Source organism: Monodon monoceros, unplaced genomic scaffold (genome assembly GCF_005190385.1).
Source record: "Monodon monoceros isolate NGI ecotype Baffin Bay Population unplaced genomic scaffold, NGI_Narwhal_1 Super_Scaffold_16, whole genome shotgun sequence".
Classification (NCBI taxonomy): Eukaryota; Metazoa; Chordata; class Mammalia; order Artiodactyla; family Monodontidae; genus Monodon; species Monodon monoceros.
Window position 1 is genome coordinate 15,170,838 of NW_021703772.1, and position 25,340 is coordinate 15,196,177.

Genomic DNA, 25,340 nt, shown 5'->3' on the forward strand with positions numbered 1-25,340 from the left:
TGTGTGTGTGTGTGTGTGTGTGTGTGTGTGTGTGTGTGTGTGTGTGTCTGTTCTCCCTGCGTCCCCTCCTCCGTGCCATGAATGGAGGCTGCTGCAGGCTCAAAGCTTGCTGTCTGAGTCCAGGACCAAATCCCAACTTCATAAAGTTGCAGTAATGATTCAGTGCCATGTGGCCTTCACGTGGGCTCCTTCAAACAAGTGACCTTGGCTGGCTATCTCCATGGTAACAGCTCACATCCCAAACTGTTCCTTCCTATGTGGGAGGAAACATTTCAGAAATGGGGAAAGGCAGAACTGAACAGTGGTTTTTCTCTCTTATGACCCTTCTCCTCTGGCAAATTGTGTCATTTGCCTGAACATCACTGTCTCCTGAGGAAACCGTGCACAGAAGAGGAGGTTTCAGCAACTTTATTTGCAGATGTATGCCCAGGATACATTTTAAAAGGAGAAGCCTGGAGCTGCTTTTCCGTTAGCTCCTTTTAAGTTTCATGCTGTGTTCAGTATTGCTCGGGATGCTTTTCATTAGCAGCTCCCCAAAGAGGAAGGCCTGCATGTCCTCATGTTGAAAGACAGAGCCTGCATGTCAGAGAGGATGGGTACCTTCCCCAGAGCTACAGAGCAACATGGCAGCCTCTGCTGAAGCTCTACTTCCGCCCTGCCTTCCTGTGGTCCAGCCCCTGCCTGAGCCACCATCCTGGTTAGTCAGATGACATGGGTCTCTCCAGCTCTAGACTCCACCTCCTGTCCCATGACCCATGATACTCCCTGTGATTTCCTCCAACAGGGTGCCTGGATTCTGGGTGAAATGATTAAGCAAATGTATGCTCTCAAACAAGAGAATTCATTGCATTGTAAGCTCAATGTTCTGTCTGTTCCACTATGTCTAGGATCAGAGCAGCGTTTTATCGGATGATAAATGACCCTTCTTCAGCTGAGCCCTGAAAGTGCATGCCTGACCACAAAACCCTCCAGTTGCAGCTCTCAAATGTACCATGGGGTCTACTTTCCAACCAGAATCACAGGCCAAGAGCACTTACTCCTTGGCCCAGCTTCAGCCTTTCCTGGTAGTTTTGATCCCATGATTCTGCCCATGAAAGAAATCTTTTTCTCTGCAGCATCCCTGCCTGACTTTGACGTACAAAGGTGTAATTAGAACAGCATGGAGCAAGCAGGACGATCCATTTACCTCATCCCTAACATTTAAGTGCTTTAAAATATGGTTCTAATATCCTAGGTGCATGGGGCCAAATTCCCTTCTCAGTTTCTCACATGCATGAGTAAATCCACACAGGCTAAACCCCTTGGGCCTTAGGTTCTGCTTAGAAGTTTTTTTGGTTTTTTTTTTTGTTTTTTGTTTTTTTTAAGAAAACAAATATTCCGTTAAAACGACATAGTGTGCTCTGCATATTTTTAGGACGATTAGAGTTTAGAATTCCCTCTTCCTCCGCACATGGCAAAAAGTTTTTTCCTTAACTATTTCCTCCCCAAGAATGACGTTAAGCTGGGATAAATTGAAGAGCTTCCTTGTCTTTTAAACTAATCTTCTCATCTTACACTGTCAAAGTACCAACTTGTGGATTGAGATGCTTGATATGGGAAGCATCCAGGCTCCCCTGTACCTTTGCCAGATAAATCCTTTAGGGAGACAGTTATTTGTGAACCTAAGGGAAACATTTACTTCAAACAGGAAAACCAAACACACAGGAAATGGAGAAACATAAACGTCAGGCCACTGTCTACCATCTGCTTAATTCAAAATGGGTCACCGGTTTGGGTAATTTTTCTTTAGCGTTTCCAACTGTGCAAATAAAATCTTAAAGGAAACAGGCTGGCTGTGCTCAGAGCTATAGCAAGACCAGGGGGAGGAACCTAGACAGTCAGTCTTCATGTGGAGGTGACGGTGAGAGGAGAGAGGGCCAGCCCTAACTCATGGCCTGTGTGCTTAGGTACGTTCGTAAGCTTGTGTGTACACAAAAATCTCCCTCCCCATTATGTATATGTGTATACGAATGTATATACAACATCTATATACAGCAGTTCCCTGCCCATTAGTCTGTGCCACTGTGGCCACGTATGGATAATATTTGTCCAGGCAACATGTAAATCAAAGGTTTTCTTGCAACCAAATTTGGAGGAACATCTTCACAACAGTTGCCATGTCACTGCATGTTCACCCCACGGCCACCAAGTTTAAAAGCAGAAGTGGACGTAAGACCTATGTACAGCTTATTTTTTATTCATTGCAAAGCATATCAAAGGAAGGAAGAACCTAGCCCTGCTCACTTTATGATTTAGGCAGAAATAAGATACGCCTTCATGGGAGTCTGACTTGGAAGATGACCCAGATTCAGAGATGGCTTGGAAAAATGCACCTGGGATGTCTTCGAAATTAGGAGTTATATCGACGGATCAAAGAAAACTCATAACTTCCTAGGGAAAATGTGTTTATTTAAATTAAAAAATACTGTGAAAATTACAAACTGTTAAATACAGAAGACAATTTTGTACAACTTAATAGAATAAGAAGGAAGTATATACATCACTTTTTAATAGGCGCAGATAGACTTGCACCAAACTTCAGGATTAAGCAATGGAAAATGTGACAACGCACATGTCCATCGCAGTAAAGTTTCAGAATTCAAGTGATTCCAGGCAAGGGGCCAAACTTAACTTGGCTTCTTTCACCTTAAACAGCCCCCTTTGGAGTAAATCCACACTCTGAATTTTAAAGTGAACGGAGGACCTTTTTTCCCCCAAACATAAATTTCCTCTAGCACTGTGTTAAGGCGAACTGATAAACCAGCTCCTACACTGTTAACCCTTCCATGGGAACAGTAGTTATTGCTGTCTCCAATCCAGGGAGAGCATATTAAAAAAAAAAAAAGTTTTTGTTTTTACTAGAATTAAATTTGACCTTTTGGTGTGTTTCTCTTCTGCCTTGTCTTCAAGGGCCTAAAGAGTCTGCTGCAAAGCGACTGACCACAGGAATACAGGGAAACATTACCAAGCATTCCTGAGCATTTTCTCTTAGATGTCTCATTCCCTTAACTGGAGCGTTAATAGTCCACTCCCCAGACAGCCCTGCAGAGTAAAATGTGGTATCTGCCTCTTTGATTCACTGCTGGGAAAGTGACAGCAGGGATTGGTTAGTGATTCACCCTGGATTTCCCAGCTACATGTGTTCTCCCTCTCCAACTGCCCCTTTAAGTAAGCAGATCCTTTTCCAGACTAACTGGCCAAGGGGGAAATATTTTGTCCAAACTTCCTCACACCAGGCCATGTAGGATTTATCACAGAGTCTTAAAATCTAAAGACATCCTCCCAGCCCTCTGGGGATCTAGATCATCAGGAATCTCAGGAAGGCAGTAAGCCTCTGGATGACATGCCCAGGACCACACAGCAAATCAGATTCGGGGCTTGGTATTAAGAAACAGAGAACTTGGACCCCAGCTCTGCACAATCTCACCGGAGTATGCCCTTCTAAGTCTCAGCTACGTGAAGAAATGCCATGTTGTGGAGGCCCACATTATATCCTCTCCCAGCTCAGAAAACTGGGCTGGGAAAAAAAAAAAGCAGCAGCGGAGCTAACGGTTTGGGTTTGTTCAACCTCACCATCACCCCTTCTGGAAAGATTGGGAAGCTTCCCTGCATGGTCATGCGGAGTGCAGGTTAGATTCTGGGGAAGCCCTTCCAAGCAAAAAAGATGTCATGTCAGCATGGGATGCTGGATGGTCCCAGATCAGAGCTCAAAGTCACAGGTTAGACAAAGGGTCAAAATAGCAGATTAGTTTTATAATCCCAGCCAACGTTAACAGGTTTAAAAATTGCCTATTTTTTCCTTACAGAATGCAAATGGACCAGATTCAGATCTCCAGCTCCCTCCCATCAAAAGTCCTCCGTCAAATATCCCCCCTCTAACCCAAAAGACCTCTAAAAGAAGCTCTGTAACCCCAGGGGGAACTAAAGCCACAGGTTCACATTAGAGGTACTTACAGCCAATCAGATGTAGAAGAACAAAGCTCTAGGCAAATTGTCAAATGGAAACTAGTCCCTCAGGATGCCCTAGGCATTTGGCAGCCCCGGGAGTGGGCAGATGTTGCAGGTGTTACCCAGGGCATCCCGTGAGCAGACAACCGCAAGCACATCGGCCTGCCGAATTCTGCACAGGAACCCCGACCCCCAGATCCCAAGGAAAGGTACACACTGCACATCTTCAGGGCTGTTTCAGCGGCACGTCCACACCACAGGCGCGTCGTGGACTGCGGGCTGCTGCTGGCTCCGCCTGAGACTTGTCCCCCACCCCCCACCCCCATTCAGGGGCTTGCCGAGGGTCTCCTGAAAGCGGCAGTTGCCCTGCAAAGGTGAAACCAGACGCGAAAAGTGCCCTTCCTCGCTCTAAGGGTGCTGGCTGATGGGGCCTCCTCCAGAGGTCCTGGGGGTGCTAGGAGTTCTGGTGCATGTTCTCCAAGGAGCCTTCGCTGCTTTCGTTGAGGGGCGTCTCCGAAGTCTCCTCCAGCTCGTCGTCCGCCGCCTCCTCCTGGATGGTGAGGTGCACGTCGGGCGAGGAGGACTCGGAACTCACGCTGTCTCCTTCCACGGAGCAGAGGGTGCAGGACAGGGCGGGCGCCACGCTCTCCTGCAGCACGTTCAGCACCATGGGCACCTGCACCGACCTCAGGCCGGACGTGGTGGGCAGCGGCTTCATGGCCTCCCCCCAGAGCCTCTCTTCGTCTTTGTACAGCAGCAGGAGGCTGGATTTCTTCTCCCGCCTCTTGGATTTCACGTAGCCCAGCATGATTCCAATCAAGAAAATGCCGTAAAAGGACATGACCACCAGAACGTAGAAGTATTCGTTGCCATTGCCGCTGCCGCTGCCCGGCACATGGGACTCGAGGGGGCTGCTGGGGGCTGCGGTGCTGGCATGCGTGCTGTTCAGAGGCTCCATCTTCAGCATTGAAGCTCTGCTCACACAGCCAGGGTCTGGGGAGAAACGTGCAGGTTAGAACTCTCCCACGGGGCGGCCACAGTACAGGGAGGAAGGAGGGCGAGCACGAGATTTGTGGAACTGCAATATCAAAAACGCGTAAAGCTGCGTGGAGAAATAGCTGCAAGAGGTCCCACCAAACAGTTAACAGGGGTCAGCTGTGAGGAGCTGGGGTGCATGGGGACACGGGGAGGTGGGAGGGAATGAGAGGAAGACTTTTATTTTTCGTGTATACCTGTCCATCATATTTTTATTTCATAAAGGGAGCATGTAAAAAGCTTCGCTTTTATCATTTTAAAAGAAAAAAAATCAGTGTAAGACAAGGGTGCATAGAGAAAAGAAATAACGTCTTAATCACGGGGAAACTTTCTGAACTGATTGAGCAGAAAAAAAAGTTTGCATTTTGCTTTCAAACGTAAAACTATTTTTAATTCAGGACAAAATTTCCTTAGGGAAAAAAGAAAGGAAAAGAAAACTGCATCTACAAATTGCTAGAAATGTCCTTTCATTATGTTTCCGAAGCAAAGCAGCGTTGCTAACTTACCAAGGGCTGGCAAATTTGTCCCAAGTCCTGAATTCCTAGATCGTCAAGTCCAAGAGACTTCTTGCTCCGTGTGCGGCTCGGCGCTCTGACAGTTCCGCTGCCGCCCTTGGGGTATACAGTCAAGAAATACATCGTCACGTGTTCAGGGAGGAAAATTTACAACAGAGGTTGGTCGTGGCAGAGTGAACAGTGAACTCACAGCACGGCAGTTCAACTCACTGAACTTTGCAGCTGTGAACAGAAAAAGACTGGGAAGCAGGAACAGCTTCCCACCCTGCCAGCACCCAGCCAAAGTTTTCAGGTGGCCATGAAAAAGGAGAAAACAATGTGCCCAGCTGGAACTGTTCCCCCAAAGTCCACTCTCATTGAAAATTAGATCACGCTTCATCTCCCTCTTGGGGAATAACCATGATGTCTCTCAAGGTTTTCAGAGACAGACAAATACCATAATCTAGACAAAAGATAGTTGCAAGCAAGCGCAGGATTTACTGTCAGGGAACCAGGGCTTAAGTTTCAGCTCTTCCGCTGACTATGCAAATGTAATAAATCCTCACTGAACCTTTCCTTACCTCAGGTTCCTGATCTGTGAAACTGTTGGACGTAGGGGGCTTCAAAATGTAGAATTATATGAACTGTGCGAGCTTTTGAGTCCCTGTCAGCTTAATCATTCTAAGATTTAAGGCTGGTGAGTGTGGGTTAGCCCTTTAAAAACACAGAGAGATTCTACCTGTCTTCGGCATCATAACCTCCTAACGCTCATAAATCTATTCTTTTAACAATAATAGATATATATCTTCCAGATGCTTTCCAACAGTCTGTGTGAAGTGGAAACAGGTTACAGCGCAAGATACTGTAGGCAATTTTTTCTCCAGTTCTACGACGCATAACTGCTCCTCCGGGGCATCACACAGAGACATTCACACATCTCTTTGCTGTCAGGGGAGGAGCAGGGATTCTTCTGGTGAAGCAACTGAGCACAGTTCAAGCTTTTAAAACCTAGCAGACCCTGTGTTAAAAAGGTCACAGAGATCAAAATTGGTGAAGGGAGGGCTCCACTGGTGGCGCAGTTGTTGAGAGTCCGCCTGCCGATGCAGGGGCCGTGGGTTTGTGCCCCGGTCCGGGAAGATCCCACGTGCCGGGGAGCGGCTGGGCCCGTGAGCCATGGCCGCTGAGCCTGCGCGTCCGGAGCCTGTGCTCCGCAACGGGAGAGGCCACAGCAGTGAGAGGCCCGCGTACCGCAAAAAAAAAAAAAAAAAAATTGGCGAAGGGATTGAAGACTTTGGTGTCAGTCCGTCTGCTGCCCGGGATGCTTATTCTGAGAAGCTTTCATCCTAAATTGAAGTAAAGCAGGAAGAATGCTCTGCCCCCAGTTGCCTGTGAATTGCAGCCAGACTCTCTTGGGGAATCTACTCTAGGGAAGACATCTCTTGTGGTCCTGCTGTTGTTAAATTGAAGCTGGAGGGAAACATGGTACCATCCCTGTGCTCCATCAGGCACATATACAGCCCAAGCATGGGGACTTCCACTGCTGCTACATGAACCCACTGGGGTAGCGCCTGGCTCTAATTCTATTTGGACACCTGTGGAAAAAGCAGTATGAGGAGTGCACGTTGCTGTTTTCCCCACTGGTCTACTCACCTTGTGGTTTGGGTGGTGCTGGCCCATAAGTCCCCAGCTGGCTATCAGGTATCGACAGCTGACCATTTCAACTCCAAGATCATCCAGACACTGGAACTTTGCTCACACCAGTAAAGACATCCCCAGAGTTACATCTACTTAAAAAGCTCCGCAGCTACCTTGGTCAAGGTAGACATGGCCTTTTCAACCTGTACTTATTGTAAGTACCTGAAGGCTTTCTTCTTCAGCTATGCCTACAGTGGTTTGCCAGGGACACCAGAACAAGAGAGACCCATGAGAGTAATGCCTGTTGATCGTGTAGTGTTGATTATGTACCCTGGGATGTATGAGATTAAACATCACCCAGGGATGGTCAAACATTGCAATTTGGAAGCTTTGAAGAGGCAGAGAGGAGGTGGGAAAGGGGTTACCAGACTTAAGGAACAAGGAAGTACAAAGCCTGGTGCCAAGGAGCCAAACAGAGGCTGAAGTTTCAAACAAGATAAATCTTCAAAACCAAGCCAACAGTCCCAAGATGGTAAAACCAAGAAAAGACATGGATGTATCTAGAATGGCATCCAAAGGATAAAGCAATACAGGGACATAGGAAGAACACAATCCACTGCAGGTGTCACGGAGGGAACAACCCAAGTGAAACGCTGCTGGAGGCCTGCTTGGTGTCCCTGCTGCCTCTGGGACCTCGTGCTGACTCCTACATATGTTTCTCTTACAGTTAAGTGAAATGATGCAAGTAAAGCACTTAGCACCGTATCTGGAAGAATGTGTACGCTCAGTCTACGCTACTTGTTGTCATTGTTGACAGTGTCCTGTTGTTACCAAGGGCTTCAGTTTGCTTCCTGATCGGACATGTGCCTGTCTTCATATTTTTCACTGTTGCTCTTTTCTCTCCCACCAAGGACGGAATTTAAGATGTAAGGCTTGCAGCCTCACAACACGAAGCTCAGTCTTCTCTCCAGCCCTCGCTCATAAAAACATTATGAGAATTATGGCAGTGAATAATGACATAAATAGTCAGGGAGGAAAGAAAAGCATCTAGAAAGTGCACTCTATCAGGGCAAGGATGGGGACACACAAGAATTATTGATTACATCTACTTTATACCATAGTATCAAGAGACAGCAATGTCAAAGAAATAAATCCTTTCTGCACATATCTTCTCCTAGTCTGCGGCTTTCCATTTTCTTAGCAGTGTCTTTTTGAAGAGCAACATTTCTTGATACTGATAAGTCCAACTTATCAAAATTTTTCTGATTTGTGTTTTTTGTATCCTAAAAAAATATTGTATAAACCAAGGTCACAAAGGTTTTCTCCCATTTTTCTCCTTGAAGTTTTATAGCTTTAGCTCTTACATTTAGGTTCACGATCCATTTCAAGTTAATTTTTGTATATAATGCAAGGTGTGCGTCAAAGTTTATTTTCTTTTTTTATATGGGTGTCCAATTGCTCCAGCACCGTTGGTTGAAAACACTACCCTTTTTCCCATTGAATTATCTTGGAACCTTGTCAAAAATCAGTTAACCATTTAATTGGTCCATTTCTGAACTCTTTAATCTGTTCTGTGGATCTATCTATTTATCCTTGCATCAGTGTCATGCTCCTTTGATAAATCCATTTTGAACTGGGATTTTTCATGAGTCTAAAATATGCTGCGGTCCATCCCTAGCTAAGTGTCTATTGTGAACCAGGCATTGGGAGAGGCTTTGCTTACTTCAACCCTGTGTGGTAAGTATCACCGTAACTATTCCATAAATAAGGAAACTGAAGGTTAGAGAGACTAAGTAACTGAAGGTTAGAGAGACTAAGTAACTGAAGGTTAGAGAGACTAAGTAAATTGCTCAAGACCACCTCATTAGTAGTAGAGTTAGGATTTGACCACAGGTCTGTATAATTCCAGAACCCATTCTCTTTCCACTACCCTTTGCCTCACTCAATGGGAACCAGGAAAGGAACTGAGAAAGAGTAGAAGATAAAAGATGATGGGGCTTCCCTGGTGGCGCAGTGGTTGGGAGTCCGCCTGCCGATGCCGGGGACACGGGTTCGTGCCCCGGTCCGGGAAGATCCCACGTGCCGCGGAGCGGCTGGACCCGTGAGCCATGGCTGCTGAGCCTGCGCGTCCAGAGCCTGTGCTCCGCAACGGGAGAGGCCACAACAGTGAAAAAATAGCATGGATTTGGAAGAAACACTTTATCACTGCATGTTTGCATTTATGTTTGAGTATCTGACCATCTAGGGATTCACTTTTTTAAAAGTTTTATGAAGACTCAAAAGAAGTTTAAAAAATACTCATCTTTTTTTTTTTTAATTTTATTTTTTTTTTGCCGCTCCGCAGCACGTGGGATCTTCCCGGACGGGGGCACGAACCCGTGTCCTCTGCATCGGCAGGCGGACTCTCAACCACTGCGCCACCAGGGAAGCCCCATGCTATCTTAATTGTTGGAGGCTACACCAACCTTAATATATTCTGGAAGTTATCAGTGAGCTAGTAATAACTTTATCCTATATCCATATTTTCTATAATGAAACAATTTCCCTTTTGCTTATATATACAAATGATTTCTAGTCTTGTTTTGATTTTTTTCCCCAACTTTATCATGACAAACAACTTTCTCCAGAGCTTTAAGTTTTTAAATTTCCTGGTAACGTCATTTTCACCCGACGACCCAAGGGTCCCTGACCACACATCTCTGAAATTATGTTAGCAGCTTCTGTGACTAAACAAACTCCGTGCTGGGATAATAGTGCGGTGGTGAATCTCATCAGATTAAACGTAAATCTGGAGTCCAGAGATCTGACCCAGCTCAGCCCCACCCATGCTACGTGACTGGCTCAGTTGCATAATTTCTCTGTGTTTCAGTTTTAGCCCCCTCAGGCATGTCAAGAGTAGGAAAATTAATTGTCTCAAGATACTCAAAAATGTCCCATAATCCATGAGGCCATCCCTGTCCTGAGGAGACAGTAAGGAACAGAACAGAACAAGATGTGGGATAACCAGGCTGCAGAGCTGGTAGAGTGTTAAAAAATGAAACCCTCAATGCCCACCCTAATTTTGTTTTTCCCAGAAACCCTTTCTGAAAAACTGTGTCTGGGAACTCTTGCAGTGGTCATTCCTCCTAATGCCCTGAGTCACCCTCCCTAGACACATACATTTTAGCATTTCTATCACTTGGAGTAAAACAGGACTGGGTATCTTATAGTGTTTAAGAAGACCTCCAGTCCCTCCTATAATACCAGCTATGTCTCAGGGGGACGTGGCTGTAGGCAGATCCTGCTTGGACATCACCCAAAAGAGATTAGGATGAAAGAGCGCAGAATGCCTGAAATTAAAGAGTGCCTGGTAAGCCTGCCATTAACTTGCCTTTGCTATTTATTATTCAGACTATTTTTCACCTGGTATTTATTTAACAAATACTTGCGTAGTGCCTAAAATGTCTCAGAAACTGCTCTAAGCACTTTACAAATTTCATCTTATTTAATCTTCCTAAACTTTCTAGGAGACAGGCTTTATTATCATCCATTTTATACAGATCAGGAAACTGAGGCACAGAGTGGATAGAGTAGGCTGCCCAACATCGCACAGCTAGTACATGTCAGAGCTGGCATCGGAAGCCAGGGCTGAGACTTTGAACCCAGAGTCTTTGGTTCCAACACCTATACCATGCGGTCTCTTCTAGTTATTGAGTTTTTGCACTATGCAACGGAACTGTAGTAGGTGAGAGAAAAGAGAGAGAGAGACAGACAGAGAGTCTAAGTGCTCCCTACAGCCTACAACCTGCTGGACACAGAGGACTGGGCTCATTTCCACACCTGGGAAAACCAGAAGGGGACTATGGCCCCAGCTCTGGAGAGAGGTTCCTGAGTTAGGGAAGCCCATGCTTCCAGAGTTTGTCAGGAAAAAGATATGGGAGTGTTTCGGATAGGCCAGATGTGTGCCACACAGAAGGGAGCACACAGACCTGGGATACGGCTAGCTCTTGTCCAAGACGACAGCACAGAGGCTAAGAAAGGAGATGCATTCCCCACATCCAAAGGAAGTGCCTGGAATGGGGTCAGAGGTCATAGCCCTGTCCACCAATGGCACCCAGTCTACCCAAGGCCCAAGGGGTAACATAGAAGGGGGAGGGGATGTAGCAAAAGAAGCTTTAACTTTAAATGAACTTGAGGATTTTTGACCATGATGTGGGAATGAACATTTTAATTACTGAACTGAAGCTGTTTGGGGAAACTAGGGGCAGCCAGGGGATATTTATTACCTAAGAGAGACCAGAAAAGTTGTGGGATCTGCACCCAGATTTCCATCACAGGGCAGGGGAGGAGCTGGCCCTAGAGAAGGAGTCTGAAGAAGCTGTGGGACTCAACATAAAGGCTTGCTTTACGATGACACCCTGCAAGTCCTGCTTGTTTATCACAAGATTATGTGTGCAAAATGCTTGGATCTGTGCCTAGAACTAGCAAGAGTTCATTTATCATAAATATTAAAGAACATTAGAAAAATGCAGAAAGACAATATTTGGGGCACTCCGTGGCATTATCCGTCTTAAATTTAAGTTGAAGAACCATAAGTGGTTGTTCACTATTTTATTCCCGGCACCTAGAAGGGTACTTGGCCCACAGTAGACCTTCTAGAAATATTTGTTGAATGAATAACAGAAAGAAGGTGCTAAGTACTCTTCACAGACTTTCTCATTTAATTTTCACAAGAGCCCACCCAATAGGGCTACCATGAGCAGAATTTTATAAATGTGGAGACCTATTGAAATCTTGCCAGACACGTACTCCATTTCTGGGACACACACTACTCAGTGGCTGTGGGTCACTTCCTCTGACCACAGCTAATAAAGAGGTCAGGACCAGCTTCAGAGCATGATGGAAAAAGTGTGCTAATAAAGGGCTTCAGGGATTTCAGCTGAGGAGGGCAAAGCTGACTCTCTTTAAAAGAAAGGTTTTGAAGCCCTTAAAAGATTTTCTTACACCTTCCAAGTACCAGATTATCAGATGATACCACAGAATCCAATAAAAACTGAGAGATGGACTCCAGTTAATAATACAGTACTGTACACTTAAAAGTGGTTGAGAGTAGATCTTAAGCATTTTCACCACACACACACAAAGTTAACTATGTTACCTATGCGAGGTGATAGATGTGTTAATTACCTTGCTCTTGGAAATCATTCAAATTATATGTGTATCAAAGTATCACCTTGTACACTTTAAATGTATACAATTATATTTGTCAATTATTCCTCAGTAAAGTTTAAAAAATAAAATTAAGAGATGAAGCTGGAGTCCAAAGCACCGGGCAGCCCAAGGCCAACAGGCCATGAAGAGCCACAGCCATGGCTGTACAAGCAGTCAGGGTCTACCCTGCTCATTAAGGAAAGCTCACCCAGCAATGTCAGGCAGGCAGGCTTTGCCTATCTGGTCACAGCTGGAACACAAAGATACCAAAGCCAGCTCTTCACACACGGTAGCAATTGGAAAGAGTGGCACACGGCTTCCCACAAGCGACCAAGGAGAAAGAAGACCTGGACACTGGATGGCTGAGAGAGAAGCATTCCTTCTGAGCTCAAAAAATACTTCACTCCTGCCCATAAGCAGGAAGCAGTGTCCGAAAAGATTATCCCTGCTGAATAGTGAGCATGAGGATAGGAGAATGTAGCCCCAGCCTGCCAGGGGAGTCCTGGGGAGTGAGGAAGTCACATGATAAATTGGGTAGACTCAGAGCTAGATGTCTCAGATTAATATTCCCAGAAATTTCAGCCAAACCCATGTCATGGTCCTGGCCCCATGCTCCGCTATGCATAACCTCGATTCATGATATATTCACTTGGCCTATAACTGTTCATTTATTCATTCGCTGATTTGTTTAGTCAAATAAATACATATGGCCTGCAACCTTAACTAATACATATTTCATAAAATTAAAGGATCAAAACAACAACAAAAAAGTGATTGATTGCAAAGAAATAAGTCAAAATAAAAATTAGTGATGCACAACAGCGGCTGGCGTTGGGACTCTGTCAGGTCCTAAGTTTCTTGGCTGAATAATGCTGGCTTCCTCTTTGAACAAGACCGAACATTTGTCTACAATGAATCACACTCCAGCTCCCAGCAGCGCCGACGCAGGGCTGGGATCTCAGAGTGCTGGATCGCCATGGCGCTCCTTAGACTCCAGCGACTGCCTAGCGTGAGAGCAGTAGGGCTTATTAGCGCTGCTATGACAGTATGACTAGCAACACAAGCCCAACCTCGAGAAGGCCAGGCCCTTGAGGCAAGTCTCCTGGGAAAGGAACTCTTCTTCTTTTTTCTTTTTTTTCTATAAGAAAAAATATCTGAGGATCATTTGAAACTGTACTCTATGCCTTCACTTTTATTTCTGGTGTAAAGAGTCAAGTTTTTCCTCTGGAGTAGGAGGGCAAATTTTAGCTCTTTCATCAGTCTAAGAAAAGGTTGGTTAGATTATCCAAGCCACCTAGGCATACAAAGAAAAATAATAATCACCATAGCAGCAAAGAATGGGTAGAAGAGCAACAAAGTGTTTAGAAACAGATTCCAGAATCAGATGCCTGCACTTGAGTCCCACTTTCTGCTACTCACCAGCTGTGTGGCCCTAGGCAATTTATTTAACCCATCTGTGTCTTGATTAAGGTTGTAAGGACTAAATTAGATGTATAAGCACTTTGCACATTGTCTGGCACCTACTAAGCACTCCATAACTTAGCTATTACTATTGGTCCTGACCAGGGCAGGGCAATGTGCCTAACATTTTTAATTGAGATATCATTTGCACGCCATAAAATTCACCATTTTGAAGTGTACAATTCAGTGGTTTTTAACTTATTCATAATGTTCTGCAACCATCACCACTATCTAATTCCAGAACATTTTCATCATTCCAAAAACAAACCCTACACCCAATACCAGTCACCCCATTCCCACTCCCCACAACCACCAGTCGTCTTTCTGTCTCTATGAATTTGCCTATTCTGAACATTTCCTAGAAATAGAATCACACAATATGTGGTTCTTTGCGACTGACTTCTTTCACTTAGCATAATGTCTTCAAGGTTCATCCATGTCATAACATGTATCAGTACTTCCTTCTTTTTACGGCTGAATAATATTCCATCGTATGGATATACCACATTTTGTTTATGCATTCATGGATATTTGGGTTGTTTCCACTTTATGTCTATTGTGAATAATGTTGCTCTAAATATTTATGTATAGGTTTTTGTTTGAACATATGTTTTCAGTTCTTTGGGGTATATACCTAGGAGTGGAATTGCTGGATCATATAGGAATTCTAAGTTCAATTTTTCAAAGTACCACCAAACTGTTTTCCACAGAGGCTACACAACTTTACATTCTTAACAACAATTTTTGAGGGTTCCGGTTGATTTACATCCTCATCAACACTTGTTATTTTTCTGTATTTGATTATAACTATCCTAGTGGTTATGAAGTAGTTTCTCATTGTGGTTTTGATATGCATTTCCCTAATGACTAGAGATATTTAGCATCTTTTTATATGCTTATTGGCCATTTATGTATCTTCTTTGAGAAATGTCCATTCAAGTCTTTTGCCCATTTTTTTTCAATTGGGTTCTTTGTCTTTCTATTGCTGTGTTGTAAGAATGCTTTATACATTCTGGATAATAAAACTTTATCAGATATATGGTTTGCAAACATTTTCTTCCATTCTGTGAGTTGCCTTTTCATATTCTCGTTAGTGCCTTTCATGCACAAAAGTTTTTAATTTTGATGAAGTCCAGTTAATCTCTTTTTCCTTTTGTTGCCTGTGTTTTTGGTATCATATCTAAGAAATTGCTGTCCTGTCCAAGGTCAAAAAGATTTACACCTGTATTTCCTTCTAAAATTTTATAGTTTTGGCTCTTACATTTAGTTCCTTGATTCATTTTTTATTTAATTTTTGTATATGGTGTAAGGTAGAGGTTCAAATTCATGTTTTTGCATTTAAATATCCAGTTGTCCAAACACCATTTGTTGAAAAGACTATTCCTTCCCCCAATGAATGGGCTTGGTACCCTTGTGGAAAATCAGTTGACCATAAGTGTATGAGTTTAATTTGGGGCTCTCAATTCCATTCCATTCCACTGATCTTATATATCTAGCCTAATGCCAGTACCATATTGTTTTGAATTCTGTACCTTTTGTAGTAAGATTTGAAATCAGGAAGTGTAAGTCTTCCAATTTTGTTACTCTTTCTTACAATTGTTTTGGCTATTCTGGGTGCCTTGTAGTTTCATATGAATTTTAGAGGATCAGCTTGTCTATGTCTGAAAAAAAAGACAGTTGGAATTGTGATAGTGATTTTATTGAAACCATAGGTCAATTTGGGGAGTATTGCCATCTTAACAATATCAAGTCTTCCAATCTATGAACAGAGGATGACTTTCAATTTATTTACCTCTTCTTTGATTTCTTACAACAAGCTTCACAGTTTTCAGTGAAGAAGCTTTGCACTTCATTTGGTAAATTTATTACTAAATATTTTCTTCTTTTTTGCTGCTATGGTAAATGGAATTGATTTTTTCATTTTATTTTCAGATTGTTTGTTGCTAGAGTATAGAAATACAATCAATTTTACATACAGTTTTTATATCCTGCACCCATGTTGAATTTGTTTATTAGTTCTAACACGTTTTTTAGTGAATTTCTTAAATATCTCTCTATATACAATGATGTCATCTGCAGATAGAGATCTCTTTACTTCCTCCTTTTCAATCTGGATGATCTTTATTTCCTTCCCTTGTCTACATGTTTGGGACTTTTTGTTTGTTTACTGAACTCTCTGGATTAACTCTGTACCATCTGTATCCTTTGTCATGTGTAGCCACTGAAGTCTCTACTCAGTTGGTTTAGTGGTTAGCTAGTGACTGGACAGAGATTTACCTTACTTAAACTCCTAGAACCAATAAATTTCCTATTCTTTACCATAGGGTTCTGTGTGCATGTTAGGGCACACATTCAACACTTAGCAGGCAATTTACAACTCTGCCTTGGCCTTCACTTCCCACTTGCACAGAGCCTTGCAGTCAGCCAGAGGTGAGAGTTTAGGGCCTATTTAAGAGTTTCCTGAGCATGCCCCTCCCCCATGCATGTGATTTTCTAGATTCCCAGGAAGAGGTCAGAGCTTTTCAAAGCCCCTGTGAATAGCTCATTCCTCAGTTTTTTTTCTTTTAAGTTTTTATTTCTGTTTTTTGGAGGGGGGTTTGTAAGTTTATTATTTGACCCAAACATTATTCACTGCCTGAGGCAGTCACAAAGTTAATCAATTGTCTCTAATTGTTTCAACAAGTTCTTCTGGATAAAAAGCTTTCCTCACTGGATAAGTTCTAAGTTAAGAAACTAAAGACAGCCTTGCAAATAGTGTCTCCCATGAAACAACCAGAAAGGTAAAATAATGACAATTCTCTAGAAATGAGGCTTTGAAGGAGCTCCCATCCCTCTCTGCTCCCTCTGGTGGCTGCCAGACTACTAGATTTCAGTGCGATTTCATTTTCAGGCTGTTAATTTTTTTTAATAGATTTATTTTTTTGGATATAGACCATTTTTAAAGTCTTTATTGAATTTGTTACAACATTGTTTCTGTTTTATGTTTTGGTTTCTTGGCCCCGAGGCATGTGGGATCCTAGCTCCCCAACCAGGGATTGAACCCACACCCCCTTTATTGGAAGTCTTAACCACGGGACCACCAGGGAAGTCCCTAGGCTGTTAATTTTTAAGGCTACTGTACAACTGAAGAAGAAGATGGGAATAAGGCAACTTAAAACACCATAAAGCTTGCTGTTCGTACTGAGATTCAGCCATCTTTCTTGAACATACACTTCCCAGATTGCTGCAAGACTTTGGCTAGTTTCCAGAGTTCTGAAAAAGTCAATTCTGACCACAGTGCCAGATTTCTTGTGGCTTTTGTGGAGGAGAGAATTTTCAGAGGCCCTTACTCTGCAATTTTCAATGACATCTCTTCTGCCTAGCATTATGTATGCAGTATAGCATTGTGGTCAGAGCTTGGGATCTGCCAGCCAGACTGCCTGGGTTCAAATCTCATCTCTACCAGTTACTAGCTGTGTCACCTTGCTAGGTCAAGTTCCTCAAATTCTCTGTTGAGAACTACCTCAATTTCCTTCTCCAGGAAGTAGAGATATAAGAATAGTATCTACTGCATAGGATTGTCATAAGGGATTAAGAGTTAACACGTGAAGAAAATCTAGTACAGTGCCTGGCATGTAGTAACTACTTAATAAATATCAGTATTATTGACACTGCTGTTATTATTATCTCATTCCTCAATGCACTGCTAGGGGAAGTGCTATCACTCTATCCTTTGACAAATGAAGAAAGGGGAGCAGAAAGAGGTTAAGGAGCTTGCCAGGGGTCACGTAGCTAGTAGTCCCCACTGTGCTGCTACAAACCAAGGTGCATGGTGATCCCCAAGTTTATGTCTTCATATGCCACTGACCAGCCATAAAAGGAGTCAGGGTCTGGTGGCAAATATGATAAAGACTGAGCTCCACAGCTGTGAACACTATGATCCCCCAAGGACTGGAGGCTCCCACTGCACCTTTCTTTTCTCAGTACAGAGGGTCCCCAAGTTATAAAAGTTCAACTATAATTTTTCAGCTTTACAATGGTGTGAAAGTAATATACATCTAGTAGGAACCAGACTTTAAATTCTGAATTTTGATCTGTTTCCCGGGGCTAGCAAATATATGGTAAGATACTCTCTCCTGAGGCTGGGCAGTGGCAGCTAGCCACAGTTCCCAGTCAGCCAAGCAAGCATGAGAGGTAAAAAGGAATACCTCCTTAGCTCCCAACCCATCAGGGACCCAAATGCCCTTAGAGCATGGGCAGCTAGAAAACCTAGTGGGAATGGTCCAGGGGTCCTGCTGGGGCTGGCAAGGGCTGGGATGCTTCTGATATTCAGTCACCCGCAAGGAGTGTGGCCCAGACCAGCAAGAAATGAAAAAAAAACAGTTGGGAGGGTATTGCTCTACTCCTGGGAAGGGGACTTTAGCGGCATCAGTGAGAAGACAAAGAAGGAGCTGGACGTGAATGATTTGATGGGGTCATGCCCCAGGCAGATCAAACTGTGCTTTGTTTTTTTTTCTTCTTCTGAAATCATCTTCAGGGCACCGATGCTCACTTCCTTCCCACCACTTGTTCCGTTCAATCCCCTCAAGTGGGCAAGTGTAGCTATGAGAGCATCACCTTCAGGGCATGGAAGGTAAGCACCCTGAAAGATGAGAGAGGACTAATGCATCCTAAACCTCTAAGTGTTTAGGCTTAGAGAAGATGGGCAGACCTTGGGAAACTGAGACCTCGGGAAACTAAGGGACCAGGGTCTGGATTCCTGGGCTCCAGGTCACCCTCTCCCACACTGGAGCCACGGGCAACATCTTAGGAGGACCAAGCCCCTGTGAAGAGCAGTGAAGAACATCCTGCCACGTTAGGGCTAACTTGAGGGGCACTGAGGGTGACCCCGCACCATAACAGCTCAGACACAGGCTGCCCTTTGCTTGAGGTGGAACACCGCTCTGCCATGGTTCCAGACCTCACTGGCACCTTGCAGGCCATCTAATGAGAGGGGTAATTGCCACCTGCACCTCAAAACTTTTTTCCAAATCACTCAGCCAGTCAGAGAGGCTTCTACAAACTACCCCCCAACCACCACTGTATACATGGAGCTGGGTGGTGTGTAGGTGTAGGAGGAATCATCCATCAACCTACCTCGAAGTTGGACTGGGGCACCCTAGAGCACAGCAACAGGTGTGGAAAGACAGGAATGAGGTAGAAGGAAACATTAAAGTTTGCTAAGCTGGGCAAAGACAGAAGTTGGAAGGAGAAGCTCATCTGGAAGAGAAATGGTGTGTTCCCTGTGGGCGCAAGTGCAAGCTGTCTCGTGTTGCGCAGGAAGCTCTCAAATAGTAACATGCCTCTGAGCAGCCATTTCCCAGCTCCCCGTACTGTTCACTCTGGACCACTGTCTCCATTCCCACATCGTCACCTGCTCTATACCTTCAAAGCCTAATTCAAGTGCCAGGACCTTGTACCACCCGCATAACCACACCTCCTCTTCCTTTAGCCTGAGACAGCTCCCCTCTCCGCTCTGCAGAGTGCTTTGCTTACGGCTGACTTATGGCTCTGCAGAGGGGCCTCTAACTATTTTGTGAAGCAGAATGTGTCTACCAGGCTACAAACGCCTGACTGTAGGGGTGACATCTTATTCATGCTTGTTTCCCCTGTAGAACCCAGCCCAGGGCCCAATTATATTTACATCATATATTTATTGACCTAATCAATTACTCAGTATTTGACACCTTTCTGGACAAAGAGCTTCCTCACAACATGGCTGGTTGTCAAAACGTTCTTAATATCAGCCCCAGACTCCAACTCTGTAGCCTCTGACCACTGCTTTCCCCCTTGTGACTATCTTAGAATGCTTTCCTTCATCTTCAACATGATAGCCAACAAATATTTAAGTCAACATTCATCCCTTGCCCACCCCCACCAAAGCTCTCTTCCTCTTCTAAACTTACTCATAGTCTGAAAGGGGTCATAAGCTTGACTCAGTAACTAGATACTAGGAAGAAGAAAAAAAAAAAAGCAAAAACTGAGTTCAAAGACAGTGAATAACTTGGACTGGTTTGAGGTTTGGATGAGATCCAGCTCCCTGATTCCACGATTCATTCTCAGGGAAGAAAGACACAAGTCCTTGGAATGCTCAGGGGAAACAGTGGATTTCTGTCACCCCCTAAAAGAGCACCCAAGGAAGAACAGTTCTGTAACTGGACACAGCAGTCTGGTGATGCTTTCAGCTCCCCAGCGGTTGAGTGGAGTTTTTCTGCAGACCAATACTACCTTAGTGGAGCCATGGAGACCTAATGGAAGCGTATGTTTTACTGAACAGATGGAAGAGACCTTAGAGTTCATCTAATCCAGCCCTTCCCATTTGCAGGCAAGAAGACTGAGGTCCCCAAAAAAGAAATGAATTAAACAGTTCCAGATGTATCTTCAGAAATCTAAATTTCCAACATTACTAACTGGGCTCATGTCCAGCCCCCTGCAATTATAATTTCAGGCAAAAACAGAATGTCTCCTCCTTCACCTGCTCAGTGATACTTCACATCCTCACCAAAGTACAGAAACTCAAGACTAGCATTAAAATATGCCTTAGGGCCTCCCTCGTGGCGCAGTGGTTGAGAGTCCGCCTGCCGATGCAGGGGACGCAGGTTCGCGCCGCGGTCTGGGAAGATCCCACATGCCGCGGAGCGGCTGGGCCCGTGAGCCATGGCCGCTGAGCCTGCGCGTCCGGAGCCTGTGCTCCGCAACGGGAGAGGCCACAATGGTGAGAGGCCCGCGCACCGCAAAAAAAAAAAAAAAAAAAAATGCTTTAAATGATGTCTTCAGCTCCATTGAAGCCCACAGGTTATACAAGTTGTTGTGATGTTCAAGTTCTTAGGTTGACATATAGCTTCATGAATGTTAATTGTGTTCTTTTAATTTACAACATATCCATACATTATATATTTTAATAAGTATAAAATGTAATATGTTTAAAAGATCATAAAGGAAACACTGTGTGAGTGACTTCTATCAACATTCTTTCCTCCAAGAAAAGGGGAGAGAGGGAGACAGGAGAACATTTACAAGGGTTTTTCCCAGAAAAGAAGGGCATTTTGAGAAGGCTGTTCAAACATTGTTTTTTTATGACCATACAATGTGCACAATAGACATTACAGACCCCACTCCAGGGGTGAGTATATCTTTCGCAAATATTATTTAGTAGAATGTTTTTATACCTGACAGGTTAATGATGTGTTTTTAAGCCACATCAAAATATCGTGTATCCGTCATGGGGACCAGAACAAAGGGTGTTCTCATAGGTCAGCAATAAGCCAAAGGGCTTTTCCTGCTCTCTTTTGCCAATACAGCATCTCACTGGGGGCACATGAGGGGAGGAATTTAAGAGAAGGACAGAAGGAATAAAGTATGGCAGGAAGAAGCTGGAGAAAGAAAGTCTACCAGAAGAAAAAAAAGAAAACACATGGGATATTTCACAGCAGTTAAAATGAATACACTAGTGACACACACATCGACACGTAAATCTCAAAAATATAACACTAGACGTTGAAAGCAAATTGCAGAATGATACATACAATGTATCATCTAGCTAAACTTTAAAAGCTTGTAAAACAATACTGTAAGTTGTTGGTGGATAAGAACATGACAGTAAAAGTATAAAAACTTGCACAGGAGTGGTGATCACCCAATCAGGCTGGTGGTTACTTCTGGGGAGGAGAAAGGAGAGAGGAAAGAAAGGAACATAGCTTATAAAAGAGTATGAAGGTGACTTCAGTTGACCTTGTATGGTTCTGCTTCTTAAGCTGGATGGTAAATACATATGTATCTGATAAATTAGTATGACTTTTTGTATGACTGACTGAAATATTCCATAACCAAAAAAACTAAGTCAAAGTTATCCCAAAAGAACTGGAACACCTCTCCCACCTTCCTCTCTTTCTCACTATCTATTGATCTATACATGGTACATATTTTACATAATATAACATATATATGTAAAATAAGAGTGAGAGAAGAGCACAAATAGGTAAATAAGATTATAGAGGATAATTTGGTGGGTAAGACTGATAGATAAACAGATGACAGATAATAGATGCTGATGACAGATAAATAACAGAGAGATTGATGATGATAAAACAGAGCAATAGATGATTAAAAATTGAGCACTAGAGAGATGGAAGATAGATAAGGTTGGATAGGATTATTTTTATGTGCCAAGTGCTTTTCATGACTGTCTTATTTAATACTAACAATGACCCATCTTACAGATGAGAAAACTGAGGCACAGAGAGCCTATGCTCACAAAGCTATGGGGTAGCAGATGCCCAAATCCAGCCCAGGTGAACCTGCCCCCAGCACTATGCTGATCTCCTGCTCCATGATGCCACCTGGAATAAAGGGGCCAAGGAGCATTCAAAGGTTCTGGTCCTTCCTTTAGAGATCCAGAGAGAGGGGAGCTTGAGAAATTTTTTTTAAGTAAATAAAAATAAATAATATAAATAAAACAAGCTGCTCTTCAGGCAGACAGGAAAACCATCCCCCAGGATCTATCTATCCACTGTCATCCTGATTTCTGCCCACAGTAGAGTGAGGTCTGACCCTCTTCCTCACTGTCCCATGGAAGACACCCTGTCTCTTCACACACACAGATAACTGCAGAGAGCATCTTAGTTGTCAACAGTTGTGCATCACAAATCTTCTCTCCCGTTTTAACTCACATCAGTTGACACTTCAGCACCAAAATATAGATGCTTTTCTGCATTTACAAAACCGAAAGTCCTGTGAACAGTGATGAAGCAAGCTGGGGAGGCCTTTTTGGAGGAAAATCTACTTTCCTGGACCAAAACGAATGATTAGCTGCATTGCCCCAAAGGCTCAGGATCAAACCCCGTATGGGCAGTGATTCAGTAGGAAACCTCACCATCCTGGTACCTTCACAACTATTTGTCTTTTTAAAAACCAACAGTGACACAAAATAGCTGGAGAGAAAATACATTCTTAGAAAAATTTGATCTGAGACTGAAGTTCAAAAAAGAATTCTCAGAATTCATATCTGTAGTGGCTTAACAGGCTTATTCTTATTTGAAAATTGTCTGTGTAGGTTGTTTGGGATTGAAACCTTAAAACACATGCCATTTAACCATCTGCTTTGTGTTTTCTCTTAGTATTAAAGTTGTGGTTAAATGATCCATATTTTACATTTAAATATTTGGAAACACGGCCAAGAGTCATTAAGAAAACCATACATTTAGCTCCCCATTTCCTCTGACTAATTTTTAGAACACTTTTGTCTACACCTTTCCTGAAGAACAATCCTTAATCACACCAAAGACAGATATGTTCATTTCAATGATTTCAATAACAGAAGAAATGAAACTCATATGGCCAGACTACAGGTATTAGAGATAATCTAATCGAACAATTTCATTCTGCAGAAAATCTCTGAGGCACAGATAGAGAGTCATTTTGCAGACCTACATGGAAGAAGCTGACCTTTGCTTGTGCGCATCCTCCTGCAGGGCTCACCAACGTAAGTATTTGCCCTCAGTAATACTAGGTTAGACAGATGGGACATTTCTACAAGGCTTAAACTGTGTCATTTCCTTAGGCATTTTCCCCTCTTGCTTTGACTAAGGTCGATAATGCCATCAACTTGAGTGTTTACGACTTAAGGAATTGCACGCTTAGTTTGATGATTATGCAACACCCTTTGTTGTTGTTGATTGTGGCAAAGATAACTTGTGCTTTCCTTCCACTGTATAGAGCTTTTCTTGGGAAATGGCTGCCAACTCAGGATGATAGCTCCGGCACTTTTACACCTGGTAGGGTCAGTTCTCAGCAATGGAGCATGAACGAAAGTGATGAATATCACATCTCAGCTTGCTATGGGTAAGAGTCCAGTGTGCCTTATCCCTGAATCACTCCATGGAAAGCAGGATGCCTAAACCCACTGTGGACTCTATGAGTGAGCAATAACTTCTACTGTGGTAAGCCACTGAAGTTTGAAAGTTTAGCTTTACAGCAACTTGCCTTATTATTAACACATGGATCAAATGAGAAACATCTCAGAAACGTAAGAATATTGATATATCCCAAGCCAGTAAATTACATGGAGGCCCTGTCTACATGTTCTGCTTCTTGATTAAATGATGAGATTGCAGTTCCCAAGGCTGTGCCATCAGAGCCCTCACCTAAGAAACAGCAAGATCCAACTCAGATCAGCCCCAGGAAACGCCCTCGAGAACCACTCTGGATGATTCTGCTTAGTCGTTCAAGATACAGCACCCAGAGTGTGTCAGCACAATAGCCCCAGAATGATTTTTACCTTTCCTTAAGAGGAGGAAAGAATGTAGAGGAGATTAAGATACACAAATCATTCTGCTCTTAAATGTCTAGAAGTCCCTTAAGCCCTCTGTTTTACCCCAGGAAATAATGAAAGGCTTAGCTAAAAATGCTCTTTCTTAAAAGGTTCCAAGTTTTTCGTGTCTGGACTTTTCAATTGGTTCCTTCAACTTCATCAGACAGATCACTATTAAGATCAGAAGGAAAACAAGTCAAAAAGCCATTGAATTCATTTGGAACATAACCCGCTGAGGAAATGGCTACGTAAATACAGCCCTAGCTTAAAGCCCTCTGTTTGCTCAGCTGTGTTTATTTACATTAAATATTGGCCCTAACTAGCTCCAGTATTTACTGCTCACCTGAACTTGGGGTTCTTCGTTGAAGAGGAATCAGATGAATGACTTAAATTCTTATGATGTGCTTGTTGGCATCTGAATTCACTTGAACCCCCCAAAGTTTGTTCCAGGGGTTCCCCAAAAGTTTGGCCTCAGAGACTTGAAGCTTCAGCCAGCCTTGAAGCAAAGACCAGTACTTTTCGAATGATTTTTAGCACCGGAGCCCATATTTCTAGGGAGAGTTTACACAGAACCCAAATAAATGAAATGGGCAAATTCCCAGCTGCTATAATTGAAGCAGGGTTGGGGGTCCCAGAGACCCCCCACCTTTGGGTTGCAAAGGTACATCTGATTCAATCCCTTTCTGTTACCAAGAAAGAAACTGAGGCCCAGTGACATGCCTATACCCACTCAGCAAGTGAGTGGCTGGGCCAGGACTGTACAGCATCCCCAGACTCCCAGCCCAATGCTCTTTCCGGACGATGGGCTGCTTCTCACACTGCTTCTTCTCCAGGTGTGTTCACGCACTCTCTGTCTACGAATTTTCTTCCTAAGTTGGGAGATTTCTACAGACGCTTGTCTTCTGGTTCTGAGGTCAATTCATGCAGCCATCTCTGCTGAAAACACCCAGGGTCCTGGTGTACAGAAGTCTCACACAAAGGTGGTCAGCGTGTCCTCGGCATGGGAGCTCTCCCCGTGAGCCCAGCCCCTCCCTTTCCTTCTTCTGGTAACTGTGGTTCATACAAGCCCTCGAGAGCTTGCATACTGGTTCTGCAAGCAAAGAAACACCACTTCTTGGAGATAGAAGGGCTCCTGGAGATCATCTAGATTCTGCACCAACGGCCTCATTTTACAAATGGGAAAAATTTATGTGCTGGCATTTTATAAACTG

The 25,340-nt window shown here is 43.6% G+C and overlaps 1 protein-coding gene across 1 annotated transcript; it reads right to left on the bottom strand.

The window, feature by feature from the left end:
* Positions 1–2,449: 2,449 nt before the first annotated feature.
* Positions 2,450–5,660, bottom strand: KCNE4 (potassium voltage-gated channel subfamily E regulatory subunit 4). Its single transcript, XM_029225548.1, is given in 2 exon segments — positions 2,450–4,961; positions 5,521–5,660. Coding segments are annotated over 2 exon segments (660 nt in total). The 3' UTR covers positions 2,450–4,441.
* Positions 5,661–25,340: the final 19,680 nt, after the last annotated feature.